A 20,475-nucleotide genomic window follows, 5' to 3' on the forward strand; every position below is an offset into this window, starting at 1 on the left:
GCTTTTCCGCTAAGGTCAGGAACACGGCAGGGATGTCCATTATCACCACTGCTATTCAACATCGTACTAGAGGTCCTAGCCTCAGCAATCAGACAACAAAAGGAAATTAAAGGCATCCAAATCGGCAAAGAAGAAGTCAAATTATCACTCTTCGCAGATGATATGATACTATATGTGGAAAACCCAAAAGACTCCACTCCAAAACTGCTAGAACTTATACAGGAATTCAGTAAAGTGTCAGGATATAAAATCAATGCACAGAAATCAGTTGCATTTCTCTACACCAACAGCAAGACAGAAGAAAGAGATATTAAGGAGTCAATCCCATTTACAATTGCATCCAAAACCATAAGATACCTAGGAATAAACCTAACCAAAGAGACACAGAATCTATACTCAGAAAACTATAAAGTACTCATGAAAGAAATTGAGGAAGACACAAAGAAATGGAAAAATGTTCCATGCTCCTGGATTGGAAGAATAAATATTGTGAAAATGTCTATGCTACCTAAAGCAATCTACACATTTAATGCAATTCCTATCAAAGTACCATCCATCTTTTTCAAAGAAATGGAACAAATAATTCTAAAATTTATATGGAACCAGAAAAGACCTCGAATAGCCAAAGGGATATTGAAAAAGAAAGCCAACGTTGGTGGCATCACAATTCCGGACTTCAAGCTCTATTACAAAGCTGTCATCATCAAGACAGCATGGTACTGGCACAAAAACAGACACATAGATCAATGGAACAGAATAGAGAGCCCAGAAATAGACCCTCAACTCTATGGTCAACTAATCTTCGACAAAGCAGGAAAGAATGTCCAATGGAAAAAAGACAGCCTTTTCAATAAATGGTGCTGGGAAAATTGGACAGCCACATGCAGAAAAATGAAATTGGACCATTTCCTTACACCACACACAAAAATAGACTCAAAATGGATGAAGGACCTCAATGTACGAAAGGAATCCATCAAAATCCTTGAGGAGAACACGGGCAGCAACCTCTTCGACCTCTGCCGCAGCAACATCTTCCTAGGAACAACGCAAAAGGCAAGGGAAGCAAGGGAAAAAATGAACTACTGGGATTTCATCAAGATCAAAAGCTTTTGCACAGCAAAGGAAACAGTTAACAAAATCAAAAGACAACTGACAGAATGGGAGAAGATATTTGCAAACGACATATCAGATAAAGGACTAGTGTCCAGAATCTATAAAGAACTTAGCAAACTCAACACCCAAAGAACAAATAATCCAATCAAGAAATGGGCAGAAGACATGAACAGACATTTCTGCAAAGAAGACATCCAGATGGCCAACAGACACATGAAAAAGTGCTCCATATCACTCGGCATCAGGGAAATACAAATCAAAACCACAATGAGATATCACCTCACACCAGTCAGAATGGCTAAAATCAACAAGTCAGGAAATGACAGATGCTGGCGAGGATGCGGAGAAAGGGGAACCCTCCTACACTGTTGGTGGGAATGCAAGCTGGTGCAGCCACTCTGGAAAACAGCATGGAGGTTCCTCAAAATGTTGAAAATAGAACTGCCCTATGACCCAGCAATTGCACTATTGGGTATTTACCCTAAAGATACAAATGTAGTGATCCAAAGGGACACATGCACCCGAATGTTTATAGCAGCAATGTCCACAATAGCCAAACTATGGAAAGAACCTAGATGTCCATCAACAGATGAATGGATCAAGAAGATGTGGTATATATACACAATGGAATACTATGCAGCCATCAAAAGAAATGAAATCTTGCCATTTGCAACAACATGGATGGAACTAGAGCGTATCATGCTTAGCGAAATAAGTCAAGCAGAGAAAGACAACTATCATATGATCTCCCTGATATGAGGAAGTGGTGATGCAACATGGGGGCTTAAGTGGGTAGGAGAAGAATAAAGGAAACAAGATGGGATTGGGAGGGAGACAAACCATAAGTGACTCTTAATCTCACAAAACAAACTGAGGGTTGCCGGGGGGAGGGGGTTGGGGAGAAGGGGGTGGGATTATGGACATTGGGGAGGGTATGTGATTTGGTGAGTGCTGTGAAGTGTGTAAACCTGGTGATTCACAGACCTGGGGATAAAAATATATGTATATAAAAAATATATGTTTATAAAAAATAAAAAATAAAAAAAAAAAAAAAAATGCCACCAAACATGAGCTCACAATCAGGGCTACACAGCCCCAGGGGACAGAAGTGGGAGGCAGAAGAAACAATGGAGTAAACGGATGCCTAAAATCCCAGATCACGGATAACTTAAGAACATCAGATAAAATAAATGCGTGAGCTGTTGGAAAAATAAGGCCTGGGATTGACTGATAAAGCAACCAGATACTATCGACAAAGGTGATCGCGATTTACAAAAGAACCGAATGAACGTTTAGAAATGAAAATATTCTCATTGAAATTTAAGACTTGTCAGATCAGATACTAGACACACGGGATCAGGACACTGGTGAAACGGAAAATGCGTGTAGATAAGTGGCAGGGACTCTAGCCTAGAGAGACCGGCATGGGAGGAAGGAAACCTGGGACAGGGAGGGGAGAGCTGCGGTCAGAGTCAAGTTTTAACAGAGGAGACTGGCGATAATGAAGGGCTAAAATAGCTAAGAATTGGCCAGACTTGAGAAAATACTAGGATACCAGGCAGGATAAATAAGAGTAAATCCACCTGTAGAAGCATCATCCTAAAATCAAGGAAGATGAAAGAGACTGTGAAAGGGAGTAGAGGTGACCAGAAGGTGTCAAAGCAAGGACTGTCGGAGCCAGGCAAAACCCCCTCTGTGGATCCAGCAAAGCCTGTGGGCGCTGGCACTCCCCTTGCTGTGCCTCAGTAAGTACAGTACTGTCTGATTCCAAGTGTGTCCCTAGCCAAAATACAGGGACACCCAGACAAACAGACACAGAAGAAATACACCACCAGCCAATTCCAAAAGACAGTTTAAAGAAGAGTTTTTGTTTTTTTAAATTTTTTAATTTCTTTTTTTAAGACTTTACTTATTTATTTGACAGAGCTCACAAGGCAGAGAGGCAGGCAGAGAAAGTGGAGGAAGCAGGCTCCCCGATGAGCAGAGAGCCCGACATGGGGCTCGATCCCAGGACCCTGGGATCATGACCTGAGCTGAAGGCAGAGGCTTTAACCCACTGAGCCACCCAGGCTCACCCAAGAATGGTTTTTAGAATGAAAGTGGGTGATCTGGTAAGGAGAGTCTCAGACCCTAGAAGAAATACCGAGGAAAGAAATGTGTAAACTCAGAGGTTAACAGAAACATAAGAGGCAAATACGAGACACTAGTCATGTGTCAGGCATGTACCATACTGAAACAGGAGGGAGTGGTCCTGTCCAGGACTACAGCCAGGGTTAGAAATAAGAATATGATTGAATTTAAAAACTTGTTTTGTAGAAGTTTGTCAGCATTAAATGGCTCATAGTGTATGCATTAGGATTTCAAGTGTAAGCACTGAAGAATAGAAACAGTGTAATACTCAAATCCAAAGAGGGAAGGAAGGAAAAACAGGATTTTAAGAACAGTTAATTCAAAAGAAAGTAGAAAATAAAATTTAAAAAGGAAGAAGAAACAACAAGCAACAAAATGACATAAGAATATTATGGGAGTGCCTGGGTGGCTCAGTGGGTTAAACCTCTGTCTTTGGCTTAGGTCATGATCTCAGGGTTCTGGGTTCGAGCCCCGCACCAGGCTCTCTGCTCAGCGGGGAGCCTACTTAGTACGCCCCACCCTCTGCCTGCCTCTCTGCCTACTTGTGATCTCTTTCCTCCTGTCAAATAAATAAATGGAATCTTAAAAAAAAGAATATTATGAGTAATTAGACACAATAAATGTGACAAAACAGTCATTTAAGTGCAGATAGGTCATTTTGAATTAAAAATAAGTATATCTTGTTTGTACACCTAGAAATGTTGAACGCAAAATCTTAAAACAACTTATGAAACAAATGTGCACAGAAGTAATTTGAGTTTAAAAGTCTTTTTTATGTTTTTAAAGATTTTTACTTATTTGACAGGGAGGAAGGGTGCCTGTGCCCATAAGTGGCGGAAGGGCAGAGGGAGAGGCAGACTCCCTGCTTAGTGGGGAGCCCAATGAATTGGGGCTCACCAAAGGACCATGAGATCATGCATGACCTGAGCCAAAGTCTGATGTTAAACCAATTGAGCCACCCAGGCACCTCAAAATTTTGAAGTCTTAATATAGAATGATTAGCATTACCATATAATGATGCTTTTTAATTTCACCAAAACCCCCTAGTAATCCTAAAGTTGTATGTTTCTAACATACATGACTCAAAATGTATATAGAAAATAATTGCCTGAATTGAAAGAAGGAATATACAAATCAACCATTGTAAGGAGAGGTTTAGACATCCATCTGTTGGCAACTGGTAAATCATGCAGATGACAATTATAAAGGATATGGAATATTTTTATATGGAATCAATGGATTGATTTCGTAGACCCTGAAAATTACAGAGTATATAATTTTCTCAAGCACACATGGCACATTTTTGCAAACTGATTTTCCTAATGTTTCATAAAGCAAAACCCAAAAGATTTTACAGATGTTGTTATGGTATGGACAAGTTCTCTGATTACAGGACACTGAGGTTAGAAATGATTAATAGAGGGACAAAAATATAGGTGGCATTTCAAAGCCACAAATGATTAGAATCAAGGAAATGAAGACATTATTCATAGAAAATATAGTTGCCTACCAGGAAATCCCGAGGATAGACACAAATATTATTGAAATTAATGAGAATTCAGTAGGGCTTCCCACTGAATCTTAGAATAACTGAATTCCTACAAAGAGCTTATTACCGTAAGAAAATATCATGAAAACCACTTGCAAAATCAGCATGAAGACTGTAGATCCTGCAATAAAGATAACAGAAATATGCAGAACTTTTATGTTTTATTATGAGATTATAAGAAGGTATTTCTAAATGGAAATATCACATGACGGCCATGAGTGGGAAAAACTTCATTTTCTTGATTCCATTTCATTCCAATGCCAGTTATTTGCTGAGTGTTTGGGACGGTGAGACGCTGGAAAGATGCACGTGGGAAAGCAGTGGTCCATGGCAGTCCTGAAGGTGGAAGCAAGGACAGGAGACTGGCCCCCCAAGGCCTTGGAGTGTGAGGGGACCGCAGGCTCCGGACGGAGGGCGTTTCCTACGGGATGAACGAAGGGAACAGCACAGCCCGAGAGCGAGCCCGGGAGCTTTCAAAACAGGGAGCTCCAGGCGGCGATGGTTCCGTGGTCCCCAGGCTCACTTTCTCCAGAACAATTAGGAAACGGGAAAGCTGACTCGGTGTTCCCTGAAGCCTTTCCCAGAACTCAGGAGTCGTGGTGGCTGTGCTGCACCTGCCAAAAGGTGTTCTGCGAAACAGCCCGCGCAAGCAGCGTCTAGAGCGCCGGGAACGGAAGACCAAGAGGAAGCGGCCTTGGAAGTCCCGTCACTGAGTGCTCGGAACCTACCATGAGAGCTGCCGGGCCTAGAGAGCAACACTCTGGCCTTCGGGGAAAAGAGAGAAACATGGAGAGGCAAGGAAAATCCTGAGATGTAACGAAGTTCGGCGATTTCGAATGAGTCTGGTGACCCTGGCAATGAATCTCGTCCTACGTGAAGCGTGGGCATTTGGGAATGACCTGTGCTGAGAAAGAATTCTCAGTTCTGAGCTGTTTAAAATTTCCTCAGGCTCAGAAAGTTACTTTGCAAACAACAGAATTAAAAAAGAATGTATTATGATTATCTGCCTTAACACACACAATTACCCATTATGATTTTCCTTAGGTTTTTTTGCAGGGCTCTCTGTGCTTTGTCATTGCTAAAAACAATTAAAGTGTAGCTTTTCACTGCATTATAAATGTAGCTTTTAAATGGCTCTTTAAAATTCAGGGTTACTCAATGAATAACTAATGCCCTTACATTTTCCCTCTAGATGTTCTACCAAAATAACAATGACAGGAATGAAAATGCTTATTTGTAACATTTCCTGATACTTAACACCAGGAATTAATTTTGTTGTGTTAGCCCCACATTTATAAGAAGTATTTATTCAGACTGACTCCCCCCACCATCCATGCCACCTTCTGGCTTGTGACCTACCACCTGTCCCATTCCCAACAAAACCAGGAGTTCCGTGTTTGGGACGACCTGCCTGTGTGCTTCCAAGCACAGAAATTGCAGGGCCTTACAGATAAAGCCCTGGAGTTTTATTCCATCTGATTTTTGGAAACCATCTGATTCAAAAAAAAAATGTTTCTGAACTTTCAGGATATTTAGTTCAAATTTTTGATATCTTGCCAATATGCACCGGCAGTCACCTTGTCAATTTTTAAAGCAAAATAAAAATGCTAATAATTTCAATCTTCCTACCTCTAAAGAATATTTTTGATGCCTCAACAGAATTGGAATGATTAATTATCAAGTGATGCAGGGTCTTTTTGAAGCAAAGCTATTAGCCTGAACCATTGGAACCATGCTGATTGTTTTGACTTGCAAAAACATCAGTTTCAGTTGCTTCCATTTGTATACATCAGAGCAAGTGAGGGCTTTATAATTGTTAGAAACTGAAACTTCCTAGGTTCTACACAGATGCAGGGCACCTGAAGGATACATTAGACACACTGTTATTTGTTCTAAATCCAAAGTACATACATAATTGAAGCAGGATGTAAAAACATGAGCAGCTCACAAGGTGCAGAAGAATCTTCTTTCTTTGCCCAGAACGGTGGTTGGTGGCACAGCTTGCTTCCTACTCAGGACCTCTGGCTCTAGTCTGGTTTTTGTTACATTGGAACTATAGATATTCAGTCCTAAATATTCACTTATGTGATTGTATTATATTACAAGTATATTTTTGTCATTATATGTAATATCCACTAGATTCCTTGGTGACGCTGATGGTGGTTCTTATGCCCATGCCCCCAACATGCAGGACCTGGCAAGGGGTCACTGTGCACCAAATGTTAGCTGAATGAATGGATATAGACAGTCACGACTAGCTCTTCCCCTGCATTACCCCAATTATTAATTTTAAGAGCATATTGTATCATACCTTCACTTTGGTTTAATCAACCTTCTCCTTCTTTCTTTCTTTCTTTCTTTCTTTCTCTTTCTTTCTTTTCTTTCTTTCTTTCTTTCTAATGGATGGCATCAATACATAAGGAAAGGCTTAGTAACCACGATAGGAGTTTTGGAAAATTGAGTTAAAAAAGAAAAATCTGGGAATTGAAAACCTAAATCTTTTCAGTTGGGTGGTTTGGTTTTTGTTTTGTTTTGTTTTGTTTTGTTTTTAACAAAGCCAAGTAAGTTTTGCATTTAAATCTCACAAGGCAGGCAAATGGGAAAGGGCCTCAAGCTGTTTCATTGAAGGGAAATATAATCTCATGCTCGCACTGACGATTATGATTTCAGCCCTGCCCGTTTTCCTCTGTGGTCACACAGAGGAACAAGGATCTTGGATCCTCAAACCTTATTGAGTACGTTACTATGTCAGAGTTCAGATGAGTCCTTTGATTTCCTTATTGTTACATATTTACAAATTTAGCTTACCATGTCTTGCGCTGCAGTAAGAGAATATTTGCTTCTTCTCTGGATGTCATTCAAAATAACACTAAGGTGGTCTTTTTTGTTTTATAGGACCAGCGACACAGTAGTTCTTTCCCATAAGGAGCACCTGCCAGTCACTCAGGTTGCGATGAGAGACACAGGCCGACCACATTCAGAAGCGGCTTATGCGCTGGGGCCTCTGCTCTGCTCCAGGGACAGTAAGTAGTGGCAAGAGGAACTGCCTTGACCCCTGGAAATGCATGTCAGTGTTTTAGGAGACATGTAGCTGCCTGAGTCCGTAAGAACACTGTCTATGCTAATACTCTGCATCTCATTAGGAATGTGTTAACTTACAAAAGAAGTGTATATTGGCGTTATGCTTGAGAAAAAAAGGAGGTATATTGTATTACCTTTGGAGTGTGTGTCCTCTGTGTAGTATTTGAGTCGGACTATTGCTGTGAATGTTGGTGGGATGATCTGAAACACTGATCACCGTCAGCAAAATCTAGTCATTTGATAATTAATTAATTGGAGTAAGTATTGGATGAATGCTGAGATGCCTAAAACTGGTAAGATACTGAGAAACGGGGTGACGGAAGCCATCATTTGTCTGTTTGTTGTCACTCTCTGACAGTTTGCGAACCTCAGTGATCCTAACTGTCCTCACCCCTCCCACTACATGTGGATTTCTTACCCACAACATTCTGGGTTTTCCCTCCTTCCTCCCCATGCCAGTGACATCCTATTGTGGTGCCACCGGCCTGTGTGCTCAGCCCTCTGTCTCTCTGTTCTCCAGTGGTGAGCTGTTCCCAATAGGCTCATGGCTTTAAATCCCACATTGAGGTCAATGATTCTGTCATTGCTATACCCCAGGCTGTCTCCCTGCACTCCCACTTCTGCCACCCAGCTGCTTAGGCTCAACAGGCATTTCAAAACAGTTTGTCCAAAAGAAGGAAAAAAAAAAAAGTTTTTCCACGAGAACCTTCCCCAACTCAGGGCATGGCAACTCCATGCTTCCTTTCGCTTAGACAGAAAATGTAACAGCCACTCATAACTTCTTTCCTCTCTTAACACACATTGGACTCACCCACAAATACAAATCATATCACTTTGAATTTCAAAACTGGATCCAGCAACCCCCACCCAGTGGCTTGACTGGACTACTTACAACTGCTTCTTCCCACTTAGCGGAGACGCCACAGAACGGCCAACGGGAAAAGTCAGGGCACGTCACTTCTCTGGCCCAGACTCTCCAGTGGCACTCGTATCAGAGCAGAGGCCAAAATTCAACATCTACCAAGGCTGCGGTGGCCAACCCTTCCCAGGGTCACATAGAAGATGTTGCCATGTGGAGAAATCCTGGCATTTCTGAGATTTGCCATTCAGAAAATGGAAGTTTCCTACTTCAGATGACAAAAATATTGAGAGGTGGATAGTCACAGTGTAAAGAACATATGAAGATGCCTTGATGGATGACAGTACGAAGAATTGTTCTTCCCACTCATGACCTTAGACAGCAGACCACACTCTGTGTCCAGATAGGACGAACTAAGCACGCCAACCTCACTTCTCCCATGAGTCCCCCTATGAAACCTGGGCAGCACGCCTGAAACAGTTATCTCAGGGCTCTAGCAAGCCAGGAGAGGCAAGGAGGAGAAACCCGAAGGCATCATTTACTTTTCCCTCCAGTGTCTGTCGGTCAACCCAGACGTGTTTACTGGGTCATGGACAGAGAAGTTCCAGGAGAAGCCCTCGAGCCCTGGCTAGAAGCTGGAACAGAAAGTTCCTAACTTTCAGGGAAGGCAGGAATCCCATTTCCCTCTTTTTCTATCTAGTCAGACCCATAACGATAACAGCAGAAGCTGCCCAGGGAACGCACAAGAGCCAGGACTTCAGAAGGGGACTTTTGCCCTGCATAGGGCAGCTGTGGCTCAGAGATGATGGAAAGACTCCTCTTATTTTTATTTTCTTCCTCCACTCACCCATCGCTTCGCAATGGACCAGGTACAGTTGCATAGGAGAGCATTACAGAGCAGTCTCAGTAGAGCCTGTTTTCCAGTTCTGTGACTGACAAGGGAGACCAGGGGACCAGAAAGTACCTAGAAGAGCAGAGGGAGGCAGCCATTCAGGAAAGCATACTACATGTTGTTTATGAAGTCCTGGGCTCATCTCAGAGCGACACATGCATGGATCCGGTCCTAACTGTAGACCCAAGACCTAGGCTGGCCACTGGGTCATGCACAAGTGAGGCAGAGCTGAGTCATGCTGCAAAGGCTTTGGAAACTGGACTGCCATTAGAGACAGCCCACCCTCTCCAACACACATTGCCTGTCTTGCTAATTTTGGCCATTCTAACTGGTGTAAGGTGGTATCTCAATGTGGTTTTAATTTGAATCTCCCTAATGGCTAGTGATGATGAACATTTTTTCATGTGTCTGATAGCCATTTGTATGTCTTCATTGGAGAAGTGTTTGTTCATATCTTCTGCCCATTTTTTATATGACTATCAGTTTTGCGTGTGTTGAGTTTGAGAAGTTCTTTCTAGATCCTAGATATCGACCTTTTGTCTGTACTGTCATTTGCAAATATTTTCTCCCATTCCGTGGGTTGCCTCTTTGTTTTCTTGACTGTTTCCTTTTCTGTAGAGAAGCTTTTGATCTTGATGAAGTCCCAAAAGTTCATTTTTGCTTTGGTTTCCTTTGTCTTTGGAGACATATCTTGAAAGAAGTTGCTGTGGCTGATATCAAAGAGGTTACTGCCTATGTTCTCCTCTAGGGTTCTGATGGATTCCTGTCTCACATTGAGGTCTTTTATCCATTTCAGTTTATCTTTGTGTATGGTGTAAGAGCATGGTCTAGTTTCATTCTTCTACATATAGCTGTCCAGTTTTCCCAGCACCATTCATTGAAGAGACTGTCTTTTTTCCACTGTATATTTTTTCCTGTTTTGTCGAAGATTATTTGCCCATAGAGTTGAAGGTCCATATCTGGACTCTCTAATCTGTTCCACTGGTCTATGTGTCTGTTTTTATTCCAGTACCATGCTGTCTTGGTGATCACAGCTTTGTAGTAAAGCTTGAAATCAAGTAACGTGATGCCGCCAGTTTTATTTTTGTTTTTCAACATTTCCTTAGTGATTCAGGGTCTCTTCTGATTCCATACAAATTTTGGGATTATTTGCTCCAGCTCTTTGAAAAATGCAGGTGGAATTTTGATCAGAATGGCATTAAAAGTATAGATTTCTCTAGGCAGTATAGACATTTTAACAATGTTTATTCTTCTGATCCAAGAGCATGGAATGGTCTTCCATTTTTTTGTGTCTTCTTCAGTTTTTTTCATGAGTGTTCTGTAGTTCCTCAAGTGCAGATCCTTTACCTCTTTGGTGAGTTTTATTCCCAGGTATCTTATGGTTCTTGGTGCTATAGTAAATGGAAATGATTCTCTAATTTCCATTTCTGTATTTTCATTGTTAGTGTATAAGAAAGGCACTGATTTCTGTACATTGACTTTGTATCCTGCCACGTTGCTGAATTGCTGTATGAGGTCTAGTAGTTTGGGAATGGAGTCCTTTGGGTTTTCCATATAAAGAATTATGTCATCTGCAAAGAGGGAGAGTTTGACTTCTTCATTGCCAATTTGAATACCTTTTATTTCTCTTTGTTGTCTGATTGCTGTTGCTAGGACTTCTAATACTATGTTGAACAAGAGTGGTGAGAATGGGCATCCTTGTCATGTTCCTGATCTCAACAGGAAGGCTGTGAGCTTTTTCCCATTGAGGATGATGATGATATTTGCTCTGGGTCTTTCATAGATATATTTTATGAAGTTCAGGAATGTTCCCTCCATCCCTGTACTTTGAAGTGTTTTAATTAGGAACAGATGCTGGATTTTGTCAAATGCTTTTTCTGCTTCAGTTGAGAGGACCATGTGGTTCTTCTCTCTTCTCTTATTGATTTGTTCTATCACACTGATTGATTTGCGAATGTTGAGCCATCTTTGTAACTCAGGGATGACTCCCACCTGGTCATGGTGGATAATCTTTTTAATATGCTGTTGGAGCCTGTTTGCTAGGATCTTGTTAAGAATCTTAGCATCCATATTCATCAGGGATATTGGTCTGAAATTCTCCTTTTTGGTCGGTTCTTTGCCTGGTTTGGGGATCAGGGTAATGCTGGCTTCATAAAAAGAGTCTGGAAGTTTTCCTTCTGCTTCAATTTTTTGAAACAGCTTCAGGAGAATAGGTGTTATTTTTTTCTTTGAAAGTTTGGTAGAATTCCCCAGGGAATCTGTCAGGTCCTGGGCTCTTGTTTTTTTGGAGGTTTTTGATCACTGCTTTAATCTTGTTACTAGATATCAGTCTATTCAGGTTGTGGCCAAACTCTGGAAAGAACCAAGATGCCCTTCAATGGACAAATGGATAAGGGAGATGTGCTCCATATACACTATGGAGTATTATGCCTCCATCAGAAAGGATGAATACCCTGGGGTTATGGACACTGGGAAGGGTATGTGCTATAGTGAGTGCTGTTAAGTGTGTAAACATTCTGATTCATAGACCTGTACCCCTGAGGATAAAAATATATTATATGTTTATAAAAAATTAAAAAAAAAATTTAAAAATCATAAAAAAGAAAGAAATAAAGGATACCTAACTTTTGTAGCAATATGAAGGGGACTGGAAGAGATTATGCTGAGTGAAATAAGTCAAGCAGAGAGAGCCAATTATCATAGGGTTTCACTTATTTGTGGAACATAACAAATAACATGGAGGACATGGGGAGATGGAGAGGAGAAGGGAGTTGAGGGAAATTGGAAGGGGAGGTGAACCATGAGAGACTATGGACTCTGAAAAACAACTTGAGGGTTTTGAAGGGGAAGGGGGTGGGAGATGGGGGTACCAGGTGGTGGGTATTATAGAGGGCACGTATTGCATGGAGCACTGGGTGTGGTGCAAAAACAATGAATACTGTTATGCTGAAAAGAAATTTTTAAAAAATTTTAAAAAAACAGTAAAAAAAAAAGAAAATGGCTGAGCCTCTAGAAAATAAATACACTTTAAAAAATACCCTCTCACTTGAAAAATTTAGATGTTAAAAAAATGAACTGAAAGTAGAAATACATGAGTCCTTTTGAAACCTAAAGGCGTATGGCAATTTTCTAAAAATAATTTTAATTTTAGTCATATGATACTTAAGAAAAATAATCCTCCAATTGAATACAAAACTACTTTGAGAACCTTGATCCTTTTATATTTGTCCTGAGAGCATAGACTATAGTGTATTAGAAGTTGAGAAAGCTTTTGAACATATAATGTAACTTTTACAGTGTGTTCTAAATTGATACAAATTCCATGAAAAGATAATATATTAATACAACACATTTATTATACACTTGTAAAGTAAAGCCATGCCTACATTTATATAATATGATTCAGACCTCACATGAAGCCATGCAAAAGCCTTTTGGAATGTTGTGACATTGTAAAAAGGACTGAGTCTCCTCTTGAAATGAGAAAACAGGTGTCCTGACTTCTATTGGTCTGACATTTAACAAGAAAACCACAAAATATATACCATGCTTGAGTGACCTTGAGCTCAACAGGCATTCTTAGTGGAGTCTAAGCAGGGACACAAATGAAGATGAACAGGAATGATCCAAAATTCTTGAAGATATAGATTGGTATAGCTTTGTTGCTATACTACCTCCAAGCTGTTTTCTCAGACATCTTTGCAGATGAGTCTCCAGATCAGGCACACATGAAGTGACAGGGTGTGGAGTTTCTCAGGATTTACTCCGGTCAATACATTTTATGCTCTTATCTAAGGTGCTCAAATATGATTGCATACTCTTATTATTTACAATAACTCTGAGATCTGTCCAGACATGGAAAATCATGAAAAATCCTCAACTTTTAAATATAGCATGTTTGTTACTTCTGCAATTTGTTGGTTTGTTCATTCATTGCCAATTCTCTGCCATACCTATGAATATATTTAGCATTTATTCTATTTTTATTTATATATATTTTATTTACCCTCTAGTCTAAAAGCTATTTGTTGTGAAAATAAACAACACTTTGTCTTACAAAAAGATAAATAAAATAAAATTTGTATATATGCATATGCATATATATATGAAATCAACATGCTCCACAACATTTAAACAAAGCCCAGAATTTATTAATATAATATTTAAAATATATAGGAAGTCATCCAAAATTACTTAGCACAAAGAACCAGAAAAATCCAAGCTGGCTTAGGAAAATATAATCAACAGATACTAATGCAATTATGACACAGTGGTTAGAACGAACTGATAAAGAGTTTAAAAGAGCTATTACACAAGAACTCTAACAAGTGATCATAAACACTTTTGTAAGAAATAGAAAAAGAACATTCACCAAAGAAATAGGATATCCAAAGAGCTAAATGAAAACTTTAGAACTGAAAAATACGAAACTGAAATAAAAGATGTCCTGGGTGGGCCAAATAGTGGATCTGAGATGAGATAGTCAGTGGCCTTAATGATAGGAATGACTTATCTGATCAAAAGAAAGAAAAAATCTAAAAATGAACAGGGCCTCAGGGAACTCTGAGTCAACAACAAAAGATCTAACATTCATGTAATTGAGCATCCAGAAGCAGACAGAATAGTGTGGTGCTGAAAAAAAAAAAAAAATGGAAAGAAAAAAGGCTGAAAATTGTCCAAGTTTGGCAAAAAACAGACTTGAGAAGCTGGATGAACTTGAAACATAAACTCAAATTCACCTCCAGACATATCAATATTAAACTGCTGAAAACAAAGGCAATGAAGAATGTTTGAAATCAACCAGAGAGAAGAGTGATGCATCATCTGTAGGTGAACTCCTACTCATATGTCCATGACTTTCTCAGTAGAAATATGGAAGCCACGAAGGAAGTGGCAAAACATTTCTCAAGGGCTAAAAGTAAAGAACTGTTGGTCTGGAATTCCATATTCAGCAAAAATCTCCTTCAGGGATGAAGATAAAAAAATTCTCAGATGAAGGAAAGCTAAAAGCATTCCTTACCAGAAGATACTTTAAAAGACTTTCTAAAGGAAGACTCAGACAGAAGTGAAATGCTATCAGAAGGAAATTTGGGATCTCAGGGGTATAAAATCAGCTTGAGAAATGGTAAATATTGGGGTACATATAATAGACTATTCTCCTGTTGAGTTATTTTAAATATACCTTTGGTTGAAAGCAAAAAATACAACATTATTTCATAGAGCTCTTAATTTGTACAGATGGAATACATTTGGCAGCAATAAATGAAGAGCACTTGGTAAACTGACAGAATTGTTGGCGAGGTTTTGACATATGAGTCCAAGTGGTTAAAATGCAGATTCTGAGCAGACTCTGAAAAGTTAATTGTATATATTGTCACTCCTAAAATAACTAACCAAGGAACTGCTAGAGACAAAAATAGAATACTAAAAAATGTTTAACTCCAAAGGAGACAGAAAAGAACAACAAAGCCTAAGAAACAGGAAAAAATAATAAAATGGTAAAACTAAATTGAACTTGTCAACATTTATATTTAATATAAATGGTCCAAACAAACCCGTTAAAGGAAAGATGGGTATGACTCAACTATGTACTTTGTACAAGAAACTCACTCCAAATATAATGATATCATAAGTTTAAAAAGAGCGACAGGGAAAGATATACTACACAAACACTAACTGAAAGAAAGCTGGACATTCTGTATTAAATTTTTGCTTGAAAGCATAGAAAATTAATAGATACAAAAAGCAATTAAGAAGACATGAGAATCTTAAATGTGTACACTGATAACTGACCTTCAAAATACATAAAGCAACAACTGACAAGATGGAAAGGGGAAGTAGGCAAAATCACAATTATAATTAGAGAATCAAATACTCCTCTCTCATTAATCTTTGGAACTAAAACAGGGGAAACAAGCAAAGTGTACATAAAACCTAATGTCACTACAAAGCAACAGAATTTAATTGACATTTATGTAACACCCTACCAACAGTAAAATACACATTCTTTTAAATTGCACATGGATACATCATATTCTATGTCACAAAACAAACTTGAGCACATATCAAATAAATCACACAAAAATACATTCCCTGACATAAATGAATTAAACTAGAAACAAAGAACAAAGAGTGAGAAAGTCTCCAAACACTTAGAAATATTAAATATAATAGTATAAATATAGTATAGTATATAAATATAGTATAGTATAAATATATTTAATATTTAGTAGTCTCCAAACTACTAACAATTAAATATAATATTAAATATTAAACACCAAACTACTAAATATTAAATGAGTCAAGGACGTCTCAACATTATAAAACATATTGATCTGAATGAAAAGGAAAATACAACATATCAAAAATGGTGGGAGGCAGTTATGTCAGTGCTGGGAGAGATAGTAATAGCATTAAATGCTTGTATTGTGAAAGAAAAAGATCTCAACTGAATGATTTAAGCTTTTACCATAATAAATTAGAAAAAAAGAAAAAATAATTCAAAATAGCAGAAGGAAGGAAATAATAAAGATAAGAAGAGAAATTAATTAAAGGCAGAGATCTATAAAAACAAAATATTTGTAAAAGAACAATAAAATAGATAAATCTCTAGCAAAATTGTTGAGAGAGAGAGAGAGAAGAGAAATATTACCAATATGAGTAGTGAAAGCTGGAGTATCACTATAGACCCTACAGACATCAATAGGATAATAATGGCATATCACAAACAACTATACACATATCAGTTCTCCAATGTAGATAAAACAGACTAATTCCTTGAGAACCACTAACTACTAAAACTCACTCAAGATAAATTGAACTAGTAGAGACCCAGAAGTATTGACAGAATTGAATTCAGTCAGAGATGACTTCACTGGTGAGTTCCACCAAAGAAGAAATAACACTGTGTTTGCACAATCTCTTTCAGCAAATAGCAGAGGAAATTCTTTCCAACAGTTTATGAGGGCCCTACATTGCCCCAATACCAAACTAGACAAAGAAAATCCAAAAAAAAAAAAATTAAGACAGGGATAACTATGAATAGCATCATCACAGATACATATGCAAAAATCCTCAACTACATTAGCAAAAAATCCAGGAACATTAAAAGAATAATACATCATCACCAACTGGGGTTAACCCCAGGACACAAGGCTGATTCAGTGCAGCTGACCCTGGAAAAACATGGGTCTGAACTGGGTAGGTCCACTTGTGTGCAGAGTTTTTTCAATAAATACAGTACCATCCTATAAATGTGTTTTCTCTTTCTTGTGATTTTCTTAATAATATTTTGTTTTCTCCAGTTCACTGTATTGTAAGAATACAGTATATAATAATATAACATGCAAAGTGTGTATTAACCAAATGTTGATGCTTCTTGGTAAGGTGTCCAGTCAACCTGTCCAGTAGGCCATTAGTAGTTAAGTTTTTGGAGGGTCCAAAGTTACATGTGAATGTCCAACTGTGCAAAGGTCAGTGCCCCAACACCCTTGTTGTTTAAGGGTTGACCATATTTGGAAATCAATCAATGTCATCTGCCATATTAACAGTTGAAAGAAGAAAAATCACATCAAATGCTTTTTTTGCATCAACTGATATGAACGCAATCATTTGAATTACTATGATTATATCATGAACTAACATGATACATTCATATCAGATACCACTCATGATAACATTTTTAGGAAACTATGAATAACAGGAAACTTCTTCATCCTAATAAAGATTATCTACATACAGAACAGCTGGCAGCATGGTTACTGGTGAAAAACTGAACCCTTTCCCTGCAGCAGTGGGCACGAGATAAGGATATTCAATCTCACCACTTCTGTTCTGTGACTTCAGTCACACTGGATCTCCTAGCCAGCGCAGCAACCGAGGAAGGAAGGAAGGGCATCCAGGTTGGAAAGCAAGAAAGAGAACTATTTGCAGATACACGTGTGATCAGCAGACATGTTTAGGGCAGCTCTGTTTGTGAATGATCAAAGCTGGAAACCATACTGACGTTCTCCAGTGACAAAGAAATGGTGGCCCGATCCACACAATGAAGGACGATAGAGCAGCAGTAAGTCATGGCATACTGAATGAATCTCGAATTCCAATGAGTGAGAGAAGCCAGTCTCAGAAGATTACCTACAGTGTGATTCCGTTTATATGACACTTGGAAAAGGCACAACTGTAGATCACAATGACCAGGGCTTAGGGGCAGGAGGAGGGTGTGACTGTAAGAGAACAGCCTGAGGGAAGAGGGGGGATGGAGCTGTCCTTTATCCTGATTTTGGTGGTGGTTATAGGGCTCTACACGTGTATTAAAGTTCATCTAACTGTATGTCCCCCCAAAGTCTATTTGACTTAATGGTAATCTATAAATAATATTGTCTTCTAAAAAACACAGGGTATTTCCAGTGATTATCTGTCCACTCAGTTGCAGTCTTGTCCGTCTTAATCCTTGAAAGAGTCACTCTCTGGATATTCACATTGTGGCTGTATGTTTGGAAGAACCCCCAAATGAAGGCTTGCATAGATAATGAATGCATTTAATGATGGTAAAAATGGTAACAACGGTAAAAAAATTGCTAGAAATACAAAATATGGTTATTATTCTGTTTCCTTGCTATTGTCACTGTCTTTTTTTTTTTGGAAACAGATTCATTTTGGAATTCCGCTTCCTTCAACACCGAGACCTCATACCTTCACTTCCCTACGCTCCGTGGAGAGCTCAGTGCTGATGTGTCTTTCTTTTTTAAGACGACAGTGCCTTCTGGGGTGTTTGTAGAGAACCTGGGGATCACAGACTTCATCAGGCTAGAGCTGCACAGTGAGTTGCCTTCTGGGCAAAGCCACCAGGCCTAAGTATATAGCAATAACCCTTCTGGGAACCTAATTCCCAAAGTACTGCTATGTTTTCTTTGTCACTTGTATTCCTTTAATGCAAACTAAAGTTCTAATACCTTTTTAAAAAAGATTTATTTATTTGAGAGAGAGGGAGCAGGCTTGGGGGGGGGGGGGGAAGAGGGAGACAGAGTCTTAAGCAGACTCCACGCTGAGCATGGAGCCCAGTGCGGGGCTTGATCCCATGACCCTGAGATCACAACCTGAGCTCACACCAAGAGTCGAATGCTTAACCAACCGTACCACCCAGGAGCACCTAAAGCTCCATTATTTTATGGATTAAAAATTTTTTTATTTATTTTTTTTTTTATTTTAAATCCTTATTTTCAATAGAGAGGTAAACAGTGATTCACAAAACACACACAGTCTGTCCAATTTTGTGCTGCCCTGTGTGTGCAGTAAGGATCTTTTAAACCAAACTGGTCCGATAACTACTCCCTAAATCGCAGAATCATTTCATGTAATTGACTTACCACATTGTTCATGCATGTATGCAAGGCTCGGTTCCTTACTTCAAAATTTCACAGAGGGCTTTTTAAATAAAGTACATGAGGATTCCCCCCACCTTGAAATAAATTCTCTGATATATAAGAAGGCATGCCACAGACCAATTTCCCTCTGGTGGGGACAGATCTCTACTCCTTAAGGTTTAGCAAGATGAGGAGCATTGTCTGAGGGGGAATCAGGTAAAATGGCTTTGTTTTTCTTCCCTCGGGACACACATTTCTTTTGCCCTCCTAGCCAGCTCAGAATGACATTGGTCGGCAGCAGTGTCACCATCTGCTTTCATAAGGAGCGTGTCGTGCCGCTGCCCTCCTGTCTCTTGAGGCTGAATTTCCTCCCTGGGGAATGAACCACACTACTCTCTTCTCTGTATTTGCAGCTCCTGCAGAAGTGAACTTTTCCTTTGATGTGGGGAATGGGCGATGTGAGGTCACAGTGCAGTCTCCCACTCCCTTTAACGACAACCGGTGGCACCACGTGAGGGCCGAGAGGAATGTAAAGGAGGCGACCCTTCAAGTGGACCAGCTCCCCAGCAAGACACAAGCTGCGCCCGCGGATGGCCATACCCGCCTGCAGCTCAACAGCCAGCTCTTTGTGGGTGAGTGTGGCTGCCCTCTGGCTGGGCTGTGCTGGTGGACACAGAGAAGACTCGAGCCGTCCAGCCATGATGGCAGCAGGTGCACGTGACTCCTGCCAGCACCACAGACTGAGAGCTCTAGCAAGAGTCAGGCTCTTTCCACAGATGGTTGTTAATACAGTTTCCATAGTGTGTTTTTCGGGATCATGGTTTCCATAGATTTCCCAGGTCACAGATGAGATAACGGAGGTCCAGAGAGAGTGAGTGATGTAGTCTAGAAACTGAAATAGAAGAGAAACCCAGTCCCCAGTGGGTGGATTCCCAGGCTGGACCTCAACAGTATTGATGACCTGTGTTTGCTTTAGTGACTTCTTATCAATGCTATTTATAAAACGGTTAGCAAATTTCATCTAGAACTCCCGGCTTCACTTTTCAGTGCAGTCAGGGAATCCACTGTGTGACTGTGTCCGAGTTCTCCTGTACCCCCTCTAACACAGACCAAAGGAGGACTCATGTGGCTGTGTCACCCTCCTCTGCTTCCCAGTCCTTGCAGACACAAGGTTCAAAACTGGGCTGGCGCCATTCTCAATGCTGGTGCTTCAGGGATGAAAGCTCTGGGTAGTGGAAGTCTTCCTTTTCATTTACTTGCTTATTTTTTTTATTAATTTATTTATTTATTAAGACTGCTATCTTGTTTTTTTTTAATTAATTAATTTATTTTCAGAAAAAGAGTATTAATTATTTTTTTCACCACACCCAGTGCTCCATGCAATCCGTGCCCTCTATAATACCCACCACCTGGTACCCCAACCTCCCACCCCCCCCACCACTTCAAACCCCTCAGATTGTTTTTCAGAGTCCATAGTCTCTCATGGTTC

General features: G+C 39.7%; 1 protein-coding gene across 1 annotated transcript in view; it reads left to right on the forward strand.

Annotated features, from left to right (window-relative positions):
- LOC131829004 (contactin-associated protein-like 3) overlaps positions 1-20,475 on the forward strand; it is a 181,847-nt gene that overhangs the window by 132,757 nt on the left and 28,615 nt on the right. Inside the window, exons 15-17 of the mRNA XM_059170309.1 lie at positions 7,688-7,815; positions 18,272-18,442; positions 19,400-19,618. Coding sequence (XP_059026292.1) covers positions 7,688-7,815; positions 18,272-18,442; positions 19,400-19,618 — 518 coding nt within the window. The remainder of the gene's footprint in view (positions 1-7,687; positions 7,816-18,271; positions 18,443-19,399; positions 19,619-20,475) is intronic.

Source organism: Mustela lutreola, chromosome 4 (assembly GCF_030435805.1).
Source record: "Mustela lutreola isolate mMusLut2 chromosome 4, mMusLut2.pri, whole genome shotgun sequence".
In the NCBI taxonomy this organism is placed as follows: domain Eukaryota; kingdom Metazoa; phylum Chordata; class Mammalia; order Carnivora; family Mustelidae; genus Mustela; species Mustela lutreola.